The sequence below is a fragment of the Ceratotherium simum genome, chromosome 2, assembly GCF_057802395.1.
Source record: "Ceratotherium simum simum isolate JZ-2026a chromosome 2, ASM5780239v1, whole genome shotgun sequence".
In the NCBI taxonomy this organism is placed as follows: Eukaryota; Metazoa; Chordata; class Mammalia; order Perissodactyla; family Rhinocerotidae; genus Ceratotherium; species Ceratotherium simum.
The window spans coordinates 57477395-57501457 of NC_141901.1; the positions used below are offsets into that span (position 1 = coordinate 57477395).

The window sequence follows — 24063 nt, forward strand, 5'->3', positions numbered from 1 at the left end:
GGCAGCATCCTGGATCCCCAGTCCCTGCCCAGAAGGGAGCTGTGTTTGGCCTGGGCACCATGGGACCAGCTGGCAGGGGCAGCACCAGAACACACTTTATTTCGGGGCAGCCCTTTGGGGTCCACAAAGTGCTTTCAGGTTCTTCTCCTCATTTGAACCTCAGACCAGGTATTTTTAAACCAGTTCTAAAAATGAGGAGAAAACTGAGGTTCAGAGAGGTTAAATGATTGCCCAAGTTCACATGGCTAGGCAGTAAGAAATCCAAGCCAATGACCTCAGTCCTCTTGCTCTGAATCCAAAGTGACTGTTGTTCCATAGATATGACACTTCTCAAGCAGCCCCTGCAGTGTGTGAAGCCCAGGAAAGTCCTGCTGAGATTCTCTGGCCTTTCTTTCTGGATACATCCTGGGCTTCTGGAAGGCAGGCGAGGGGCAGGGTTTTTTGTTTGTTTTTTGCTAAGTCTTGATTAAAGGCCTTGAACTATACATTCCATTTATAGCCCAGGGATCAGTTAGGGTTCTAACCTAGCCCCATCTCTTCAGAAGCCAAGGAGACCCTTCTGCTGAAAATATCTCCTCTGCTTAGCTAACTGTAGTTATTAGATATACATTCCTCTGGCTAATACCAGTTAAGCCCCTAGAAAGCCAGCCATTAAATCTGGTCAGAATTTGCATTATTATGCCTTTGTTCATGCATTCAGTATTAACCTTTGACACGCATTTATTGAGCACTTGCTGTATGCCAGATGCCCTTAGGCACTGGAATGCATTGAGGTATACAGCACACTTCCTGCCACAGTTCATGGCAGGAAACAGACAAATGAACAGGCTCCCAGTCTGTGGGAACACAGGGGACGAAGGAACAAAGCCTGGGTGGGTCTCAGGGGCCTGGATCAGGCTGGAAAGGATTCTCAGAAGAGGTGCCTTTTAAGTAGGGGCTTGAAGCCTGGTAGTGGGGGTTAAGGGCACAGAGAGGGATGACTGAGACACTTGGGCACTTAGTTCTGGCCAAGTTTGCTTGATGCTAGTCCTGGCCCTATGACCCTGGTCCTATAAGTGCAGGGACCCCAGCTTTTGGGCAACACTGTCCAGTAAGATTTCTGTGATGATGTAAATGTTCTGTTTCTGTGCTATCCAACATGGTAGCTACATGTGGCTATTGAGCCTTTGAAATGTGGCCAGTGTGACTGCAGAACTGAATGTTTACTTTTATTTCCTTGTAATTAATTTAAACTTAAATTGCTGCCGTATCAGACAGTGCAGCTCTACATGCTTCTCACCTTGGATCACATTCGAATCATTTGAAATGTCCTTTAAAATTTCTGATGCCTGGTACCTAAGCCTCACCCCTGTCGATTCTGTTGATCTAGGGTGGGGCTTGGGTATCAGTAGTTTTTGAAACAACCCAAGTGATTTTCAGGTGAGCCAGGGTTGAGAATCACTGATCCAAAACTTTGTACACCACACTTTCAGTGGTGAGAAGGCTCCTCTTGTCACAGCTTGGCCAGAGTGTGTGTTTGGGCTATGCTGGGCCTTCCCAACACCCCTCTGCCCCTGGAAGGCTACATCCTTGGTCTCCTCTCCTCCCAGTAGGAAGATCAGGCCTGAAGGCCCCTCACACAACCTGCTGGCTCTCTCTCCCTGCCAGCCTTGCCCACTTCCCAGCCCAGAGACAGTGCTTATTCACCTTATTCAGGTCACCTGCTAGGACCTGGCCAGCTCCCTCCCCTGGATAGCAGGAGTCAGTGGTCAAGGAGCCTGGTCCTTGCAGGCCCCAGGGCCCCCTTGGACAGAGCCCAACCAGCTGTTCTCCCAGGCTGGGCTAGGCTGGGCTGGAGCAGGGGCCAGTGGCCAGGCCTGAGGTTTGGCTGGTTTCTGTCCGTTTTCCTATTAAACAGATATGCAGATGAATGTGTCTGGGACAGCAATAATGCAGGAGGTTCTGGTAACAAGGCTGGAACTTGGAGAGAACCCTCCTTCCCCATGTATCTTGGAAAAAGCTTTCTGAGCTGGGGCTCACCCAGCAGCTGCTGCCCGCCCACCCCCATCTTTGCCACCCACACCCCAAAAGCAACTTTTCTCATGACTCACACGTGGCAGCTTGTGCACTTCTTTTATTATTAAATATATAAGCAGCTTCCTATTTTTTAAATAGATATTTAAATGACTTTATATAAAATAATTCACCACTTCCAAGTATAAAAACAAAATCTCACAGTATGTGAGCCAATGTTCCCTCTCGGCTTTCTCAGAAAAAAGAAAGGGTTTCTGGCAGGTAGCTGGGGGAGCCACCCAGAGGTGGCTCTGGGGCCCCTCCCACTCCTGTGTCACCAAGTGCCCACAAAGAGCTACTACAATGGGTTGAGTTTGATTTCTTGATTTTTAAAATACTATATGTTTAAGGCTAGGGGGTCGGGGAGAAATGCCTTTTTTCTGTGTTTTTTTTCCCTTCCACTTTTAAATACATATTTCCTAGCATCAAATATAGAGTCTGTGACTAGAAGAAGGAGCCCCACGGGAAAATTTCTCCGTTGCCCTTCCTTCAGCTGACAGCCACAGGGGAGGGGAGGCAAGGGCCAATGGACCCTCACTTTCAAGGGCAGGAAGGAAAGTTCATGGGCTCCAGCCCAGTGGCCAGGTAGGGCCACCCCAGGCAGCAGGAGAGGAGGGACACAGCAGCACAAAGGGATCAAGGACAATCGGCAGCCCTGTCACCTGCTGCCCAGCTCTCAGAGCCATGGCCATGGGCTGGCCCAGAAAGCTGAGGCCCTCAAGGCAGACTTAGAAGCTGACGCCTGGACCCTCCTGGTCCCTCTCCCACCCTGGCTTGCCAGGTCAGAGAGATGGTGGTAGTAGGGGGTGGGGTGAGACCTGGTGGCTATCACTGCCTACCGGGCTGCTGACAGGGACAACCCCCTCAGCCCCAGGCACCGGCTGGCAGCAGCCTTGTGGCTGTGGTTGGGGCAGGGGCCTGGTACCGGGAAGGAGATTGGGCTGGAGGTCAGGGGTACAGACGCCTCCCCCGACCTTAGGGGCTCACCCATAATTTCGAAGACCCATTTCAGTCAGAGCTCACCCTACAGCCTCTCTCTGTGTCTGTTTCTGCCCTCCTCTCCCTCTCTCCCTCCCACTAGTCACTTCCCTCTTGGGAATGTCAAAGTGCAAGATGCAGAAATCTGGGCGAACGATGCAGCCTAAAGACCAGCTCTGGCTGGTGGCCCAGGTTGTTCTCCCACCCTGATCTACGCCTGGGAGAGTAAGAGCCAGGTCAGCAGAAGATCAGGGCTTAGGGGCTCCCTCAGTTGACAGACAGGTGAGGCCAGCTCAGGCACTCAGTGTAGGAGAATGGGGAGAGGCCGGAGGGGTGGGAGGACGGACAGATGTTCGCTCATGGGCAAGGACGGGGCAGGCTGTTCAGCAGGCAGGTTCAGTATTCACAGTGCAATGGCTTCCTTCATGAGGGGAGCCTCTGTGCAGCCTCCGGGAGAAGCTCTGGCAGGGCTGGAGGGAAGGTGGGGCAGAGGCCAGAGCCTGAACTTCCCCTTGGCATCACGAGCCAAGCCAGGCAGGTCCTGAGGGCAGGATTGGCCTCCCTTCTCTGCCTGGCAACCAGCAGAGGGCACATAGGTGAGTGGAGGCTGTAGACGCCCTCTGGGCTGTCAGTGCCGACCAGCAGGCCCAGAGGCCTTCTCTTCCCATCTTTTGGGCTGCACACCTTTACAGGAAATCCAGCTGATGTTGTCCCCCGCTGCGAATATCATGCTGCTCTCTCTGGAGACAAGTCCCTGCTTGTCGGTGTTGGGATCCCTTGGCACCAGGCAGGTCCTCTGGGCACAAGCTCTTCCATTCCTCGGCGCCCACCCTGCTCTGCCACATCCCACAGGCCTCTGGGTCCCTGGCCCAGGTGGTGGCTTGGAGGGGAGTGGGAGGAGGACACAGCCTCTGAGGGGCAGAGGGTCCTCAGCCAGGCTTGCCAGCCTCCCTCAAGCGGATGGGAGCCTCCAGGGCCCACGATAAATATCAGCAGCATGGGGGGCATCCTCCAGCCCTCTCTTAGTCAGTCCACAGCCTGAGGGTCGAGGGCAGAGGGACCCCAGCCTGGCTGCTCTGGTCTAGTCTTGGCAGGCAGGAGTACTCATGGTGGGCAGGCCACATTCCCAGGAGAATGGCTGGGGAGGGGTGCTGGTGGACAACCCATATGTCTCCTCCCATGGAGAGACTGTCCTGTGCGCCCAGCTGTAGGGGAGAGAAAGAAAGCCTGGTCAGCCGAGTAGGAGTGGAGGGAGGGGTCGCTGAGGACATGGGTGGGGGAGGTGGAATGTTCCTGTGGGCTGTTGGTGGTGCTGCAGGCAGGACTTCCTCCCATCTTTCCCTCGCCAACCCAGCCACCCCAGACACCACAAGGGAACAGGCAGCTTTCTCTGGCAGCAGCCCAAGCCACTGGACAGACTGGCCTCACCTCCTACCTCCTCCAGGGGAACCAGGGACCACAGGGAGAGGTAACGGGCCTGGCGGAGTTCTGAGCAGGCTGGGGGTTGGGGAGGTGTCACTGCTCCAGCAGAGGAGTCTGACAGGGAGGGAAGCAGGCACTTGAGTGTCTTTAGACCCCTCCTCAGGCAAGGCCATCTCAGTGGCCTTGGTCCAATGAACCAAAAGTGAATCCTGCTAACTCTAGCAAAGAAGAGGAATTTCTCCTTCCCACCTCCATACCATTTATCACAGAGGGTCATCACACATGACAGCAAGGCAGAGATAACTGAAGAGGAAGAATTAGAGGTGGTTCCGGGAAAGGAAACTCCTACCCTGCCATCTGGCATGCTAACCCCTAAGCAACCCAGCCTCCTCCCAGATGGGCCAAGGGACTTGCCTCCCCGCCTCATCCATGGGAGTCTGGGCCCTGCTCTCTCCCCACCCCTCCCCCATCTTTTCTCCTTGCCCGGCCTACTCAGAACGCTTTGTTCCCGGAGCAGAAATCCCCTGGACTCCATCCAACAGTTTGACTTCGGACCTTGTGTGGAGCTTCCCTCCCTGTCTGTCCATAGGCCCTAGTGGCAAAGCCCGGGATGGGTAGGAAGGAAAGATGGGACCATGGCTTCTGGCTCCCAGCCCATTCCCATGATCTGGAGGGGGAAGAAGGGAGAATCATAAACTGGACATGAGCCATGCCGGGTACAGCCGGGCCACAGGCCCTGCTGGGGTCAGGAGGGAAGAAGGACCAAGCGGGTAAGCTCCAGCCCGCTACCCCTATCTCCTGGTTGCTTGGAGTGGAGAGGCTGGTGTCCGTGTTTCCTTCCTGAGGGTTCTTCTCTCATCTCTCTCATCAGAGTGGCAGTCAGTCTGGGGTCTGGCTGTGCATCTCCCTGAGGCTCAGGTGCCTGGCCTGGAGACCACCCTAGGGCTGGACCTACTGATGCAAAGGAGGGTCTGGATGTGGCCCCTGCCCTGGGTTCCCTCTCTAAGTACAACTTAGATTGTAAGACTACAAGGGGAGCGGAGGAAGAGGAAAGTTTGGGAGGGCCTGAGAATAGGCGGGCAGGGAAAGGAGAGTGGGAGTGCAGAGGAGATGGGGCAGAGGGCCAAGACCAAGGCGAGAGGCTGGCAACAGTCAGGGTGGTGCAGTACTGAGCCACGAAGTCCCCAGGGACCTCGGTCCATCCTCTGCTTACCAGTCCTGAGGGGGTCTGGGTCATCCTCACAGCCCTGCCAGTGTCCCATCTGACCCACTCACCCATCTGAGTCTACCCTACTGACAAGGTGGACCCCCAGATTCCAGATGTGTTACTTTTTCTCTTTTCTAAACAGGCTCCCCTGTTGTTGAGCATTTGCCAGATCCTTTATGTCTCTAGAAATGGCCCAGACCTGTCACTTCACACATGGGAAGGCCCTAAGGTGCTTGCTTGCATTTGGCATGGGGTGTGACTGGTAACTTGAACGGGTCACCAGCCAGCTAATAAGCAAATCAGTCAGGCAATCAGCCAGCTAGTGAATTAGCCAATCAGCTCACCAATTAACAACTAGCCAGTTAGGCAGTTACCAGCTAGTCAGTTGGTCAGTCAGAGTCACCCAGCCAGCTGGTCAGCCAGTCAGAGTCAATTAGTTAGCTGGTTAACTGGTCAGCCAGAAGGCTGGTCAGTTAGACAGCTGGCCAGGGTCAGTTGATCAGTCAGCCCTGAAGCCAGTCAGTCAACATTTATTGAGTTCTTGGCAAGTGTGGAGAAGCCCTCTCTGTATTAGAACCCGGAATAGAAAAAGAAATGCAAAAAAAATAGAAGACACAGTCCCTGCCCTCAAGGGGCTTACAGCCTTCTTAGGGGTGCAGAATGTGCATATACACATAAAATAAGAGTTTAAAATGTATAAAAACAACGTCCAAATAAGTGCAAGTTGATATAGCATTAACCAAATACAAAAGAGCAGAGTGGTATGAACTAAAGGAGCAACCAGAGGGTGGTGGGGACAATCAGGAAGCTTCCTGTGGGGTGATTGTGGGCTGAGGGACAGGAAGGGAGGAGGGCTGTGGGCTTCCTGGATTGGGGAGCCAGGTGAGAGGAGTAATAAGGGTCACATCTTTATCAACAATGTGGGTGAAGACATTCGAAGGCACTCATCGAGGTGCAGGAAGCACATGTGGGAGGGCTCGGAAGACAGAATTAGGATTTAAAACAGTTTCAGTAGGCTTGGGTGATGGGCAGAAACCAACAAAGTGGCTTTAACAAGGATGAATATAAACTCCTGCACTTTGGTTAAAAAAATTAAGTTGTCCAAGTACAAGATAGAGACAGTCTGGCTTGACAGAGGTTTATGGGAAATGGAACTAGGGGTTTTAATAGACCACAAGCTCTACATATGACAACAGACGACGCACTTGTAAAAAAAAATACTAATGCAGTCTTAATCTGTATGAATAGAAGAACACTGTCCAGATCAAGGGAGGTAACAGTCCCACTGTACTCTCAGCTGCTCAGACAACGTCTGGAGCACTGTGTCCAGGGCTGGGTGCCACGTTTCAGAGGGACACTGACAAACGAGTGTGTCCAAAGGAGGGCGACCAGGATGGTGAGGGGTCTGAAAACCATATCATATAAGGAATGTGTGAGGGACTGGGCCATTTAGCTTAGAGAATTCTTAAAGGGGACATAGATAACTGACTTGAAATATCGAGGGCTCCCAGAAGGATAAGAGGGAGGACCAGTATGGAGGGGGCAGGGGCGCCTCACATGAGGAAGGGCTCCCTCACAGTGCTATTGGGCAGGGAGCTTTCTGGGACTGAGAGTGTATGACCAGAAGCTGTTTGACTCCCTGCCAGGGATGCAGAAAGGGGAGGCCCCTTTGGGGTGGGACTCCAGGCCAAATGACCTCTAAGAGCCCTTCCAAGACTACGGTTCTATGGCTCCATGAATCTAAAAGCAGGGAGGTAGAAATGATCTTAGCTTGGGGGAAGGGTCAAACCAGGGTGTAAACAGAGGGGAAGCTGGCAAGAGATGTGTGTTAGGGACAGCTGCTGGAGGGGCTTGGGAGCCAAGTGGACAATGTTAGGTTTGAAGTGGTTGGTGATGCAGAGCTGCTGAAATTCCCCAGGAGGGTAAAGACCTTACACAAGAGGATTTTGATTGCTCTGGGATGGAAGGTGGAGACAAGACTAGAAGCCCAATGCAGAAATAATAACCCAATGCAGAGGTAATAGTGCCTGGCCTCAGATAGGGTGGAGGGAATGGCGGGGCAGTGGGGAGACCTGAGGACCCAGAAGGGAGAGGGTTGGCTGGCCCTTGTGGTGCATGGGGAAGGGAGTAGGAGGGAGGGGAGGGAGTTAAGTGTGTGGGCCTCAGGGGAGTTGGTGGCATCACCAGCAAGTTAGGGTGACTGGAAAGGGTGGAGCTAATTTAAGGAGTGGAGAGACATCCAAATGAGCGTCTTACCTTAAGATTCCCTTTACACTGGCAGCTCCACCTGTCTGTCCTCATCCTGGGTCAGGGGGCTGCAGGCAGAGCACAGGGCTGGCATAAGACTTCAGCAGGGGCCGGGGAGTGAGGGGACTCCCTATCTTTCCCCCCAACCCTCTGCCCCCAACATGTGCTCCAGCCCTCTCAGATTTTGAAGACATAGAACTGCCTAACCCTAAGAAGAAATCAGGAAAAATCCCAGATATCTAGGAAAGAAGAGACACCCTTCTTCCTCTCCACCCCGCGTCCTGTTCTCAGGTCCATTTCCTCAGAGCAAGTGGGAGAAAATCTCCCCAAATATAGAGGGGAAATAGACACCAAGGTAGGCCCCTAGTGCCTATCAGAGTTGTCCCCTCCACCTGCCCCCTGCAAAACTCACCTGCCCTCTGGTTGCTCCATGGGAAAATCCACTGTCTGAAGCTCTCGATGGCTCTGGGGACAGAAAAGAGCAGGCTCACTGAGGAGCTGGGGGACACGGCTTCCCCGGGAGTCAATGAGAGAGTTACCAAAGTCCTCCCACAGCTACCGAGAAGTGGGGATCAGCTAGAGGGCCAGGGGAGCTTCCTGAGGACCTCTGCTGACGATGCCGTCTCCTTTCCACATGCAGGCTGTCTCCTATCCTGGGAATGCAGGCTCTGGACCTCCAGTGAAGGCCCTGCCCTGACACTCACACAGCATCACTTTCCTCCTCTGTCTCCCCTCCCACCTGGGTTCTCATCTCGCTATAACCCAAAGATATTCTCTCCCACTCCCTTCTGTGCCAGTCCCTTCCCATTGACCTAACAGTCTGAGCCTTCCCCGTTCTTGAAGAACCCTCCATTTCAACCTCCCATCCTCTGTGCTCAGTCAGCCTCCTGTCTCTCAGCGTCTGAAACACCCAGGCCAAACCGAGTCATCCTCCGACCTGCTCCTCCACCCAGGCTGTGCCACTGCCCCAACGAGATGCCTTCTTCTCCCTCATGGGGCTCTTCTTACCCGCCGTCTCCGCCTGTAGAACAGGAGGCCGCCGACGGCCAGCAGGACCAGGATGATGCTGGGCACCAGCAGGTGGAAGACAAACCCGGGCAGCTGGGGGTCGGAGGGTCCCACGTGCTGCCTCTCATGGCCTGCGTCAGTCAAAGGAATGGAGTTAAACCTGGCCGGAGGCCTGGCCACCCCCTCACTTGCTCGTCCTCCTTCCAGCTCTGCAGGGCTCCTCCGATCCCTGGTGCTCCTCTTGCCTTCCAGCTCCCCAAGGGGCAGCACATTGGGAAGCCTTGGCTGAGCAGAGAGGGTGGAAGGACTGCTGAGGCCTTGCATGCGCAGTGATGGGGTCCTGGCAGACCCTGGCTCCTGGCGGTCTCTGGGCGGGGCAGACGGATGGTCTGTCTTCTCAGATGTGTGACTCCGGCCCTGGCCAGTGGGTCTCACAGGGCCCACCTTGGGTAGTGGGGTGCCAGTTACATCCGCTGGTTGCTGGCCCTCTTCTGATCCGGAGGGTGCCGAAGATGCCGAGCGGAAGTCTCTGGGTCTGGTGGTCTCTGCCTGGACGCTGCCTCCTCCCGGCATGGAGGAGGAAAGCTCTGCCCCTTGGGGTACAGGACCCTCACTAGCCTCTCCGGAGGCCTCTTCTAGGGCCCAGTTAGTGCCCAACACAGAGTTGGGAATGTCCTCCATCCCAGGGATGGGGTCCCCGACAGAGGAGTGGGGCTGAGGTGAACCTCCGGTGGGGCTGCCTTCGATGCCTGTGGTCTCAGACAACTCAAAGCTCTGGCAGGTGCTCCTGGGTGGTCGCTGCTTGGCACTGCCCGGGTCCACTGTGTGAACAGGCTGCTCACTAGGCAAGAGGGAGCTGCCCTCTGTCCCCTCAGAGTCAGCCCAAGTTAAGCTAGCCATAGGGGCCATGGAGGGGGCAAGGGGCTGCTGAGGGGAGACAGAGGCCAGGTCACTGCTAGGGGTGGCTTTGGGGTACAGGCAGTTGCAATCAGGCTTGGTCACCACATCTGAAAGAACCACAGAGAGAGGGAGAGAGAAAGACGGGGAGAAGATAGAGTCACCAGCCTCCAGCACAGCTTTCCCGGAGGGGGTCAAGAGGGGTCTGGGGGCCCCTTATCCCCTAACTCAGCCCTGGGGCTGAAGAGAGCACAGGGCTGAAGCCGATGCTCATGACACAGGCATTAGGCAGGGAAGGTGCAAACTACAGGGTCTTTTGGGCAGAGAGCAAAGAGCAGGTTTAGATGCACAGACTGGGGGAAGACCAGAGAACAGCCCGTCTTGGGGTTCCAGCTGGCTAGACGCCAAGCCAGGGGGGAGCAGCAGCCAGCCAGGAGTTGAGCAGTGGCCTCCAGGACTAACACAAGACACCCTCAAGCCCCAAGGACACTGTGTCAGTTGGAAAGCAGCAAGGTGGTTTCATGCAGAGCTAGGGGCCATGCAGCCACAGCCACAGGTGGGAACAGGCTGGGCCTGGAATGTGGCCAAGGCTTGAGGCCTTGGGACTGAAGCAACAAGACTGGACTTGGCCATTTGCAGGTTGCAGGGCCTCAGCCCCTGCCTCGCGGAGCAAGGTTGAATGTAGGAGGGCACATGTGGCACAGGACGCAGAGACGAGGACACGTAGGGTACACATGTGTGCAGCTGGGCCAGCACTGGGAGAGTTTGAATGATGCTCAGACTTCGAATCCAGCCTTGTCCCTTGAGGGGACACTCAAGGCATCCTGGGCACTTCTGGAGCCAGGGTATCCTGGTGATCCGCAGCAGGGCTCCTGGAGAAGGGCCCTGACTCCCAGATGGAGCCTCTGCTCTCTCCATGGAACTCCCCAGGTGTTCGGCCAGCCTGCAGAGCCGGTGGGGAAAGCCTCCATGCCTACAGGGCTTTCCGAGAGGGGCCCCCTTTTCCATTCTCTAATCTCACAGCCACCAGCATGATGCTTCTTGATGCCTTGACATGCAGACAAATGTAGGTGTGCATGCACACACATGTCAGAAAAGACATGTGCCTAGGACCACCCAGAGGTACATGAAGCCACATATGTACACAAAACAAGCACATCTACACACACAGGAGCACAAGTAGCAGCCAGGCTGCCTCCCAGGGGTCCCTCCAGCCCCACATCTCACCTCCCAATCCCTGCTCAGTTCCATACTACCCCCACCCCACCCTTGCTCCCGTCCCTCCACTCCCAAGCTTGCTGGCACTTTCGGTGCTTACCTTGGCTGGAGCATTTAGCATAGTTGTTGCTGCAGTTCTTGCTGAAAATGTTCCAGTTGTTTTTAAGGAGATTCTGTGTTTCATTAAAGACATTCTTGATCTTCTCCAGCAACTGGAGGGCCGTCTCATTGAAAGTTCGGATACAGGCCTGGCAGGAAGGAGAACAGGGCCCCCTTTGGTGAGGATGAGCATTCGCCCCATGTCTCTAGCTTGTGTCTCAAACTCCCTTGGCTTTTCTCATACCTGTCTTCTTTTTCCCTTTCATTTTCTCCCTCTTCTCTCCCCTGGGTTTGCAGTAGAATCGGTCCTAAGGTCTTGAGATATGACATTTATTCACAGATCATTTAACACATATTTATGTGCCAGGCATATGGCAATTATCTGGGAATCATGCAATGAACAAGAGAGAGGAGGTCTTTGGCCAAGTTGGACCCTGAGTCCAGCAGGGCACTGGCATTAAACACTTTGTTACACTGTGGTGAGTCCTATGAAGAAGTACTGAATGATCTGAAAATGTATAATAAGGGAAACTAAATAAGGGCTCAGGGGAAATTTCCCCAAGGAACTGACTAAAAGATGAGCAAGAGTTAACCAGGAAAGGAAGCAGGGCTGGAGAGAGCTGTTCAGGCAGTGGGAACAGACTGTGCAAAGGTCCTGAGGCAGGAGAGAGCCTGAAATGTTGAAAGACTAAAAGAAGGCTAGAGTGGTGACAGTACTGCCATCTAGGAGGACAGTGGTGAGAGATGCAACTGAGAGAGGTCAGCAAGGGCCAGGTCTTGCAGGGCTTTGTTGGCCATGTCAACAACTGTTAACCTTATCCAGAGAGCAAAGAAAAAACATCTCAGTGGTTGTTGGAGAGGTGGGTGGTGGCACGACAAGACTCGAGTTTTAGAAAGATCATCCTGCTGTGGTATGGAAAATGGCCTGAAGCAGGCCCCGGGACTGTGGGTCCTTCTCTAGCATTGGTGTCTTGGAAGGAGGCCCAGGCTGCCCCAGCTCTGTCTGTTGAGCTGCTCTTTTCTGCACGTGGGACCCAGGCTCTCACACCCACTGGAATTCTGAGAAGCTTGACATGCTCCTGGTTTCCCTCCCATCTCTTGCGCTGTTCCTTCTCAGGGTCCTTACCAGGCTCCCCTCCTCCACCCAACTTCTAAATGCTGGCATTCCTTGGGGCTCAGTCGTGGGCCCACCTCTCCTTTCACACCAGACAAGGCCATGCATGCCCATGGCTTCATCTACAGCCACCTTGCTGATGAATTCCAAATAAATTTTTCCTTATGCTGCACAGGGAAGAACCGTGGGCTCTACTAGGCTATGAAGTCCTTGAAGGCATTGCTGTGTGCCCACGGCCTGTGCATAGCAGGCCCTTAATAAATGTTCACCAGATAAATGAAGGAGTGTATGAACGAGCAGACCCGGCTCAGCTCCCTCACTGACCAGCTAGGTGGCACTGGCCAAACGGACTATCCAGTTTGGGCTCATTTGCTCATCTGTAAAGTCAAACAACAGTTTCTCCAGCCTCTCCGTCAGGCCCATTATAAGAAAGAGATAACCTCTGTCTCCCTCATACCTCACCTTATCCTTCACAGAGGAAACAGGGACCATCAGAGCCAAGGTCCTGATGCCCGCCTGTCTCAACAGGGGACCAGGGGACGTGCCTTCCCTCCTCGGGAGCTCTGAGTCCCTTCCCTGCTGTCTTCTCAGGAGACTTTTGCTGTGGGCTAGCTCCTCCAGCTTCACCAGCTCCCTCCCGCCCTCCTGGAGTAGGTAGGGTGGGTGGCTTGTTAAAATGCAGATTCCTGGGCCCATCTGCAGACCCAGGGAGTCAGACTCTCTAGGGGTGCACACTGGGAATCTGCATTTTAAACAAGCAGTGATTTTTATGAATCCTAACACTGGAAAACCACAGATTTAATACCTCTTTTATTAAAAAATGTTTCCTCCCTTAATCCTACACTCCCTCTGGCTGTCTCTCTGCACCCTTTTGGAGCCCAATTCCTCCAGTGTTGTCTCCATTTCCTCTCTTTCTGTTCGCCCTGATCTGGCACCTGCCTCCAATTAGCAACCTCCATATTGTTAAATCCAGCAGACACTTTATCTTGCTTGACTTTTCAACCCCGTTAGAGAAAGTTACCTGCTCTTTCCATCTTGAAACACTCTTTTTCACGGGCCCAGTGATGCCACACTCTCCCAGTTTTCTTTCTATCTCTCAGGCTGCTCCTCTCAGTCCCTTGCCCGGTCCCCCTCCTCTGCCTGACTCCTAAATGCTTGGGTTCCTGGGCCTGTTTCTCCTCTCATGGGCAATGTTATACAGTCCTCTGGCTTCACAGATGGACTCCTGCTGGTCTCCCAGCCTCCATTGCTGCTCCCTACAGTCCTCTCTCTGCACTGCACCAGAATGGTCTCACAGTGTAAATTAGATTAGGTCACTCGCCCGTTCACCATAGCGTCCCTCGCACTTGAGACAAAATCCCACATGTTTAAGACCCCGGGTGACCTGGCTCCTGCCTCCTCGCTTCTCTCCCCTTCACTTCCATGCCTTGGCCATGTGACCACCCTTTGGGTCCCTGAATGTGCACGGTCCTGCTGACCTTAGGATTTTGTGCATAGCATTCCCTGTTCTGGAATGCTCTGACTGGCCTTATTGTTTCCTAACTCTTACTCATCTTGGGACCTCAATATTTTCTTACTCAGAAGGCTTCCCTGCCTTCTTGTCTTTTAAACTAGAGCCCCGTTTCTCTCTCAGCCCCATGTGGTTCTCCTTCAAGGCTCCCTCCCTCACCTACTTCAGGTCGCCCCTTCCCTGGCTTACTCTTCTGCAAAGCAGTTACTGCCAGCCTGCATACAACGTATTTTACTTATATATTTTGTTAACTGTCTCACCACCCCCAACCGTAAGCTCCACGAATCTGGAGATTTTCGTTTATTTTGATCACAGCTGTTTCCCAGTGTCTACAACAGTACCTGGTACACAATAGGCACTCGTCAGTTATTTGTTGAATGAACAGTCCCTATGGTTTGTAATTCTATTTACAAACCAAACCAAACTGTGTCATTGTTTGTTTAATGGCTGCCAACCTCGCTTAATCACAGTATAAGCTCCAGGAGGGTGGGAACCATGTAGTTCTCGCTCATGAAGACATCGTCAAGGCCTAGCACTGTGCCTCCTGCATAGTAAGTCCTTAGCAAAGGTTTGTGGAATGAGTAAATAAATGAGAGAGTGCGTGAACAGTGACATGGGGTGAGGCAAGTGAATAGACTCTGTGCACATGGGCAGGATGGTATCACCACAGCTGCCCTCTGCCCTTACTCAGTGTCCCAGTGCCAGGACCCTCCTACCTTGTCCTGCTCTTCATAGTCCTTGGTGAAGCAGCTCTTCAGCCTCAGAGAGAGTTCCTGGAGCTGCATGGTGACATTGGCATTGCGGGTGTTGTCTTTGAAGCGCATGGTGTCCTCCATTATGTCTTGCACCAGGGGAAATGCCTTCTTAAGGTAACACACAGGATCTTTCTGTAAAACGAGAACCTGGAGTTTACGGTCTGGCCGCTGCAGCCTGGGAACCCATGTTGTGTACCAGATGCCCCCCATCCCAGGTGGATGGAGGGCTGCAGCCTGCCCCACCCCCACCCCTACCCCTGAGGGGTGGGGCCACACCACGCCAGCACTAAGGAGAACGCTGCCCTCAGCTGGTCTTTCATCCTCTCTCTTTGGGATCTGACACTGCTAGGGATCGGAGTAGAGGGAAGGAAACGCAGATTCTGAGTAGAGAGATCTTTGGATTTCTGGAAGATGAGGATTTAATCAGAGTGGGGGTGCACAGGGAGGGAGGGTTCTAGGGGACTTCTCTCTGGGTCTCTGTCTCTCTTTTGGCTTGCTTTCACAAAAAGTCCTTTACCATATGGCTCCTTCTAATCCTTTAGGCCATAGGGGGACTGGGGACCACCTCAGGGTGCCAAGAATAACCTCAGTGTTTTGTCTCCCTAAGGAGATGGTGGTTGCCTCAGCGGAAACTCTACTTTAATCCTGTATTCCTAGCATCTGGTCCAAAAGTTTCCTAGTAAATGCTCGTTAAGGCGTGAGTGAGTGAGTGAATGAAATCCTGAGGCTTTCTTTGGACTGTGAGGTGGTCTCCAGCTCCAAGAGAAGTGTGTATGGGTCAGGTGTGCAGAAGCTCAGAGATGAGAGCATCTTCTGGGCATCATGGGGGCATAAAGATAAATAGATGTGGAATAAGGGCTGGGGTGGGGGCAGTTGGAAAGGCATTACAAGTATCAGGAAGAGCTTGTGCAAAGGCTTGAAGGCAGGAAGGATCAGGGAATAGGGGTATGGGTAGAGTTGTGTGATGGAGACTGGAGCTTGTAAACCCCAGGCTAAACAACCTGGGCTTTCTCCTGGAGTGAGGGGCCCCTGACAGGTTTGGGGGAGAGAAATGAAGGTAACAAGCTGGGGGTTCCAAGAGCTCCCCCTAGTGGCAGGATGAGGCGTGCACTGGAAGCAGGGAGGCCATTTAGGAGGCTCTTAAACCGATGGGGTGGGGTTGGGGTAGAATCCAGAGCTGCTGGGAGGCAGAAGCAGCAACATTTGGTGTCTGGTTGGGTGTGGGGTAGGAGGAAGAGGGAAAGGGCTGGACTGACTCCCTGGCTGCTGGTCTGTCTGCTGGATGGAGTTGTCATCCTTAAGCAAAGCATGTGACCCAGAAGAAGTATTGGTTTGCCTCAGGCCCTAGAGCCAACCTGCCTGGGTTCAGATCAGGCCTCCACCACTTACTAGCTATGCTCCCTTAACCTTTCTGAGGACAATAAACAAGATTGGTATACCACATACTGGTACTGTCAGGATGAAATACGAAAAGTGCCTGGCACATCATGCTAAGACCTTGATATGTGCCAGGCCAGGAGAAGGGAACAGCAGGGGATTTGAGCCTGGACCCTGACACCCCAGACTTGAGCACCCAGGGATCCTCACCCCCTCACCCTGCCCAGCTCTGGGATTTTTCCTGCCTTCATGCTCTCACGAATACCCACCCTGGAAAGTGCACAGAGGCTGGCACACAGGCCTTGTAAATAGCCATAACTCACCAACTGCTCCTGGTCTACAAACTCAAAGGTAATTTGGCACGAGGTCTGCATCTGACTGTCAATCTGTAAGAGAGAGCAGGCCAGTGGTGGCTGAGCTTGCCTAAGAAGGGGGACGAGAGTTTCTGGGTGGATCAGGGTTTGATCCTCATCTACCTTCCCCCAAACCACACCTGGAAAGACAGAGCCAAGGCTAGGGGAAGATCTGTGCCTTGCACATGCCCAGGGGAGGGCTATAGAAGAACAAGAAGTCTCCTTCTTCTACCTCCCACTCCATGAAATCTGACGGATGACAGCTTGTTATAAGGAAGAGCTATCTAATAGAGGATATAGGACATAATCTCCTGTGGAGGGTAGTGAGCTCCCTGTCCCGGAAGGAATTCAAGAAGAGGCTAGACAAGCTCTGGGAATTCAGGATCTGTAGAGGCTAGGGCTGGATGCCCTTAAAGCCCTTGTTGGCCCCCAGAGCAGTGGTTCTGTGATTCTAAGCCTCAGAAAATGCTGTGGCTTTTGGTCTACCTTGGGTTGCTGCACCAGCTACATGCAGGAGGAAAAGTGTAGGGGTAAGAAAGGCAGGAGGCCCAGCTTGCAGGCTCCAAGCTCAGGGCCCTGGAGTTAGCTTTAGCCAGTGGTGCCCCATCCTGCCTGGCTGGCCAGGGGGATGGTAAATTCTCTTCTGAGCAGGATAGCAACCACGACAGTAACCTGATTGCCTGGCTGAACCACGTTTGGAATTGTTGATGACTCTGCCAGCCCTATTAGAATGAGGAACGGGCTCCTTCATGGCCTGGGTGAGCAGGCCATCCCAGCCCCAGGGCTCGGGCAAGAGCCAGGGAAGTGAGGGTGGAGGGCTGGGAGTCAGGCAGGAACCCCTCCGCCAACTCTGGCTTAGGCTCTGGTGCCAGGCTGGCGGTACATCTGGGAGTCAACAGCTGGAGGCAACATCTGGACACAGCAGGCAGGCTGGGCTGGCTCCTCAGAGGAAGCATCCTGCTGAGGGAGAGCAGGCCTCACAAGCCTCTCAGAGTCCACGGTTGACATTCCAGGCAATCATTAACCCAGGAAACCAGCTGGAAGCCCACCCTGTCTACTGCCTGCATGGGAGTCAGAGAGGGCTTCAGAGTTGGGGGGTCAGAGGCCATGACCTTGAAAAGGTCAACGAGGAAAGCATCAGTGGAGCTAGGTGGGAGCCATGAGCCATGTCCTACATAGCCCTATTTCTCTGCCTGGAACTCCTCTCTTTGACCCTGCCCGCTGGCTCCTGCCTCAGTTTCCCCAGTGGGAAGTAGGTAGGGTAGGCATGACCACACACTCACCAGTTCCTGCAGGATATGCAGGTGTCCATTCCCAATCATGTGGCTACACTGCTTCGACGCCTCCTCGGTAATACTCCTGCTCACCAGGAGACAGACCAGCAGCAGCCAGGGGCACAGCCATGTCTGTGATAGAGAGGGTGTCATTTCTCCCCAGCTCTCACTCTCCCCAGGAATCCCCATGCCCCACTGAGGATGGAAAAACAAGGACCTCATACCTACAATGCTACAGGCTCTGCCCCTCACCCCAGGATGCAGCATTCCCCAAATCCAGCTTTCTCAGGATTTCTTAAGAGCCACGGCACAAACTTGCTCTCCCTCGACAACAAACCAAATGTTGTCTCCTCTAAGAAGCCTTCCCAGGTTAACCCAGGCCAAGCCTTACTACACATTGAACTTCTAATGAGGACATGGGACGTGTGCCTACCAGTCGAAATTCCAATTACACAGGAAACTCCTTGAGTGCAGGTCTTGCATCTACCCATTATTCTGTCCCTGCAACATTAAACACTGAGCCAGGCATCTTGTGAGCTGCACAGTCCTCTCAAGTTCATGTTCATGTATCGGCTTCCAGACTTCAAGCCAGAGACATTTCCCCTGGGCCCAGCCCTTCCTCCCACCCTATTCCACACAGGTCTGGCTCTGCTACTGGAAAAACCAGGGGCTCAAACTCAGTTTCACTGGGAACCTATCCCACACCAGAGACCTTTGGAAACCCAAAGGACCTTTTGGAGGACCTTTTGGTATGTGTGTTAAAAGGAGCCCAACCAATTAATCAGAGGCAGCAGTGCCAGCTCTAGACCATCCCTGGCTGGCACGTGCCTAGCAGAGGCCCATCAGTCTTTTCAGCCAGCCAGCTCTTATCATGGCAAGGGAGTTTTCTGAGCTCTCTCCCCTCTTTCAGCCCAATAGCTGGCCCAATAGCTGCTCACCCCCAGAGTGATGGGCCTGGCTCTGGACCCCTGTCATCTCTCCCTCCTCCTCACTGACATCCCCTTAGCCTTAGGTCTCCAGTTCTTCAGCCAGATGCAGAGAAAGTCACTTGGGCTTTCTTTTCCCAGCTGGAGGTTGCCTCCTGGCAGCTGATGCCCCCAGATTCAGGGAAATGCTGTCAGGGTGGGGTGAGGGCTGGCACCTTCCTGGGCTCTGTGCTCTGCATCAGTAAGATGATGAGATAAATACGAGAACAAATAGCACGTTGGAAAAACAGGGAGGCTGTGAAACAGTCCAAAACAACATGCTGATTTACATATAACTAAAAGCCCAAATGTTTGCCAGCTCTTACCAGGGAGGAGAGGCCCTGGCTGGGCTACCAGGAGTGTTGCAGGGAGGAGGGGCCTCAGCGAGGCCCTGAAAGATGGGGAGAAGTTGATGGCAGAAAGAGGGAAGGGGAGGCTTGAGGGGAAGAGGCACAGGATGGCCCAATGCTATTCAACACAGGGATGTGATGGGGGTCCTGGCCTGACCTGGGGGACAGAGAGCATGGAAAAGGAAGCACAGTCGTGGGGGGAACTTTAGGCTATGTTGGGCAGTTGAGGAGGTAGCCCTAGGTGGGAATGGCTGCCCAGGCTCTCAGGAACCTCCAGATCACGGCCCATTGAAGGAAACTGGGCCATGCAGAAGGTATGTCTCTGCCCCAGGCTGGCTGCCACTGAGGCTCTGTACCCACAGTGTAAGTGGCATCAAGAAAAGGGCCCGTGGGGAAGGGGCTGGTCAGGAAGACAACCTTTCCACAGGCGCTTCATAATTTGATGTTTGAAGAAGCAAGGTCAGGGCGATGCTTAACCCCAGGGGCTGCCTGGGTTTGGAGCTATTTCAGGCATCGGTGTGGGGAGAGTGCAGCCACTACGTGGGAGGCTGACTTCGAAGGTGGCCAAACGGGACCACCCCATCACCTGGGGCTCCAGTTTTGCCTCAGAGGAGGACCTGGACAGGCACCCAAGGGTTAACACTCTAGCTTGCATCTGGCTGGGCTGGCTCTTTCCCCTCTCCTTTCTTCCTCCCACCCACCAGCCCTTGGCCTCTGGGGCAGCCAGGAAGGAATCTCTGCTGCAGGCTCAGAGAGATGCTGGGGCATCTCAGGCCCGCTGTCCATCCTCACCTGCCTCCCATCCTGTTCCATCTTCCCCATCAACAAAGTCCCTGGGGAGACCTTGGCATGCATGGACCCTTGGGCTGCCCCTGTCTAAAACCAGCCCTCTCTTCTTCCCACCTTTCCTTTCCTCATGGTCTCACCTCCAGCCCCCTTTTTATCTTTGTCTTGTTGCCTATCAGTTTACCCTTCCTGATTTCCCCTCTCAACCCTATCTCCCCTCTCTCAGCTGGGCTCTTCCTCCCCTATGGATCTGCTCTTCCCTCTCCCTCTCACCCTACCTGCAACCCTCTACCTTACCCTCCAAATATTTTCCTCTTCTCTCTGGCTGGGTTTCTCCTCCCATTCTCCTCCAGGGGTCCCAGAAGCAAACCCATGGGGAGACCACTCACTGTTCATTAACAGTGCCACCCTGCACTTTCTAGAAGCTGCAGCAGCTACTGCCTACTGTTGGCACAGGATATTCCCCATGCAGTCTTAAGCAGCCCCCAGCCCCTGTCCACAGCTCTGCACCACCAAACCCTCTTTCCACCTTCCTCTACCACCAGCAAGCCCAGGATCTCCCCAACTGACTGAACCAGATTTTGCAACAAAAAGATTTAACTCTGGGATCTGGTCCCCTGCAAACAGACTTGATCCAGCCACCAGAGTCCCCAACAGCTCCTGCCTGTGAGCTGGAACAAGTAGTGGCTTGCCGCTCTCCTTCCTCCTGCCAGCAGGTTCCTGGGCACAGACCTTGGCGTTCTACAAGCTGGATGACGCCTGAACTTTCATCATCCAGAAGTGCCCACTCCCCAGCAGGGCCTGGAAGTCTGTGGGAGGCTATTGAGGAAGATGCCCACCGGCAAAGGCATCCCACTCAGGGCACAGCCCTTCCGCCTGTCGCTTGGCAGTGGTCGGTCAGAAGGGAAAAAGGCAGGAACCCCTTGTCTGACGCGGAGCCTCTGCCCGCAGCTGCGAACCCTCTGTCCTGCCAGGGGGTAGCTCAGTGTGCCCCTCCGTGCAATGGGGTGAGCACCCTTTCCTTTTCCAGGGAAGTGCCACAGCCCCGGGAGTAGCTGCACGGTCCCCACCGGCCTCAGCCCGAGCGCACTCAGCGCCTCGGGCAGTCCGCACGCAAAGATGGGAAGGAAACCGGAGCCCGCGGCCGCAACGGGAGAGCCTCGGCAGGCGGCAGTGGGTTCCGAGGAGCCGCACCGGCCGCGCTCCCTCCCCAGTCGGGTCGGGCCGCGCGCCGCGGCCGCCGCTTACCGTGGGAGGGCAGCGCCCGGCGGCGCCCCGCGCGGTCATGCGGGCAGCTGGGTCCCGGCCCGGCGCGTCGGCCGCCCTCGTTCGCTCGTTCGCTGGCTGCTGCCGAGTCCGCGCCCCGGCCAAGGGCCGCGCTGCCGTCCCGGGAGTGCGGAGAGTCCGGCGGCGGCGCCGAGAGAACCCAGGCAAACTTTCACTTTCCCCGAGCCCGACTCCACTGGCCAGCTCCTCGGCACAGCCTTTTAAGCGGACTTGTGGGGCATGTGGTTTATGGGAAATCACCCTGGACAGGCGCCAGACACACACACACACATACACACACGCGCGCGCGCGCACTGGCACAGACCCACACTCCAGAGGCCCACTGAACCGCCTCCCCTCCCCCACCCCTCGGGCTGGTCTTCCCCGCCTGTCGTCCCAGTCGCCCTGTTTTCCGTGCTCAATTCCGAAGCCTTCAGAAAAGGAACGCGGGCTCCCCCGCCTCCCCGCTTCCACGAGCCGGTTTGGACAGAGCCTTTCCTTTCCTTCCGCCCTCTCCAGGCGGATCCCGTGCTCCCTCTCTTTCTAATATATTCGCCTCGAGGGACTTTCCCTTTAGGCCTGAAAATTCCCAAATCTGAGCAGGAAACTGACTGAGAGCAGGGGCCAACACTGAAGACGGGGCCTCCCCCCGTGCACGCTGCGGCACCTCGTGCAGCCTGAGTCAGCGGGATCGCAGGCAGCCTCTTCCGTCCTATGCAGCCCCCAGCAGCCGGCCCACCCTCTTGTCTTCTATCCTGCGGACCGGGTACAGACAGGGAGGCTAGCTACCTGGCCAGGAGAGGAAGGACTGTGTCCTGTGACAAGGAGCTGGGAGGCTCTGCTGTGTGCCAGGAGACACTCCAGGCATTTGACCTGCGGGTGATGTAAATGCTGGCTGGTACCCATGCTCCCTCCTCACTGCCAAAAGCTGGGGCGATTGGCACCTGGGCCCTAGCTTTCCCTTGATGCTTTTGGAAATGCATTTACTGAGATGATTAATCACATTTTGTCTTTACGTGAGAATAAATCTAAACGAGAGTAATAGGATGAGCCTATTAATTATAATGTCAACTTCAGGAGCTTTTTCTCTCTTCCATTTATTATGATTCAATGTTTCAATCTCTCTGTGAGGCCATCCCCCACCAGCCCCAGCCCCTAGGAAATACAGTCGTCCCTTGGTATCTGCAGGGGGATTGGCTCTTCCCCAAACCAAAATCCAGGGATGCTTAAGTCCCTTGTATAAAATGGCTGTAATATTTGCATATAATCTATGCACATGCTCCTGTATACTTTAAATTATCTTTAGGTTATGTAAATATCTAATAAAATGTAAATGCTATATAAATAGTTGTTACACTGTATTACTTAGGGAATAATGACAAGAAAAAAAAATCTGTACGTTCAGCACAGACACAACCGTCATGGGCCTTCCAATCGGCGGTTGGTTGAATCCCTCTGACTCTGAACCGCGGCTGTGGAGGGCCTGGTATGGGTGATGGCCTGTATGATATGTGGACTGGTCTGGAAGGGGCATCTCTTGTCCCTTGCTCCACCCCCAAGCGGTAATTGTACACCTGATGCCCTTGCTCATACTGGTCCCTCTGCTTGGAATGCTCCTTTCCCCACTGTTGTTAAGGCAAACTCCTCATCCTTGGAGGCTGAAATCACACAGCATCCTCCACCAGCAAAGCCTTTGACTCCCTAGGCAGACCAACGATTCCTTTTCCTGTGTTCCCACTGGACTTGGCTCCTTCCTCCATGATGGCTCTGCAAGTTGTTTGTCATTCATTCATTCTCCACATTATTCTAAAAAGTACATAAGGTGGTACTGATAGTCATATTCTGCCCCCACCCTGGACTGAGACTTCTTGCAGGCTAGAACCGTGTTCACCTACCTGAGAATCAACAGTGCCTAGCACATCACAGTTACCCAGTTAGTAGTGACTGAGTCAAATGAAGCCATTAGAAAAGCATTCATTCATTTGACGAATGTGCACCCTGTGGCTGCTATGTGCCAGGCACTGTGCTAGACCTGGGGATATGATGATAGACATGCTGACGTGGTCCCTGCTTTCATGGGCTTGGGGGCAGTTAGAGATAAGGAGTGTGGGGCAGCAGCTGGATGCTCAGAGCCTGGAGGAAGGAGAGCGGGAGAACAGCCCAGCCAGAGGAAGGAGGTTGAGGGCTGACTTCCCCCAGGGCATGTTTTGTCAAGCGTCCCTTTACAATAACGGTTTAAGATAACATGTTGACACCACAGTTCTTAGGACTGATAAGAGGTTAGAGGAAGTAATGTGAGGAGATAAACCTATTGACTTGTTGAGAAGGAAGTCAAATTTTACCTGCTCCCTCCTTCACCAACCCACCCCGCCTGGGCTCACTGAGGCCAGTGTTAGAACCTAGCTCTGCCCCTGGAAGGCAGCCATCCTCCCTGACAGCATGAGGCTTGGATCCTCCTTCCCCCTCAACTGAAATTCTTTACATGCCCAGGTTTGAACCCTGACTTCACCACTTACAAGCCATCTGACCTTGACAGCTATGCTCCGTCATTTGCTGCGTGACTTTGGACAAACCTCTCTCAGCCTCAGTGTCTTCATCTATAACATGGACATGTTAATTTATCCTTCTCACCAAAACGTTGAGGATTGAATGGGACGATGCCTGTGAAGTGTTTAGCACAGGACCTGAAGGTTGTAAGTGCTGCTATTATTATCTGTCCACTCACATGGGTCTTAAGGAAGGACACAACATGGTACAGTGGACTTGGGAGTTCCAACGCCAGATTTTAGTGCCAGCTCTGCTACTCATTTGCTGTGTGACTTTAGACAAAGCCCTTAATCCTTCTGAGCCCCTTCCCTCATTGTACAATGCAAATGATAAGCCCTTCCCCCAAGGAGTGGTTGTGAGGTCAAATGGGCTGACCTATGGGGGTCTCTAGGGCAATGAACAGTGTAGAGTAAGTGCTTAGTTACGAAAGAAAGCTTTGGAATCGTAGACTGTGGGACGCTGGGAAGCTCTGCCTGCATAGAGCTGCAGAAGGATGAGCAAGGCCCTGGATAACCGTGACTCCACAGTGGGACGTGCAGCTGTCTTGTCTCTGTTACCTTAAAAGGAGAAGTTGTGAATCTGCTTGACCTCAGATAAGCCTTACCACCAGACAGGGGGAAATCGAGGCTAGAAGAGCT

General features: G+C 53.9%; 1 protein-coding gene across 2 annotated transcripts; it reads right to left on the minus strand.

The window, feature by feature from the left end:
* Positions 1-2093: 2093 nt before the first annotated feature.
* Positions 2094-21176, minus strand: CSF1 (colony stimulating factor 1). 2 transcript variants are annotated; one of them, XM_004420706.3, is made up of 9 exons: positions 20861-21176; positions 17521-17643; positions 16208-16270; positions 14469-14639; positions 11130-11277; positions 8915-9921; positions 8319-8371; positions 7916-7974; positions 2094-4235 (listed from the first exon to the last, which is right to left on the minus strand). In XM_004420706.3, exons 1-8 carry the CDS (start codon positions 20897-20899, stop codon positions 7929-7931), a joined length of 1650 nt encoding a protein of 549 aa, XP_004420763.2. In that variant the 5' UTR covers positions 20900-21176; the 3' UTR covers positions 2094-4235; positions 7916-7928. The 2 variants fall into 2 exon arrangements, with proteins under 2 accessions (XP_004420763.2, XP_087301959.1); XM_087445833.1 differs by having other exon boundaries at positions 8915-9045; positions 20861-21175.
* Between the last annotated feature and the right edge of the window lie 2887 nt (positions 21177-24063).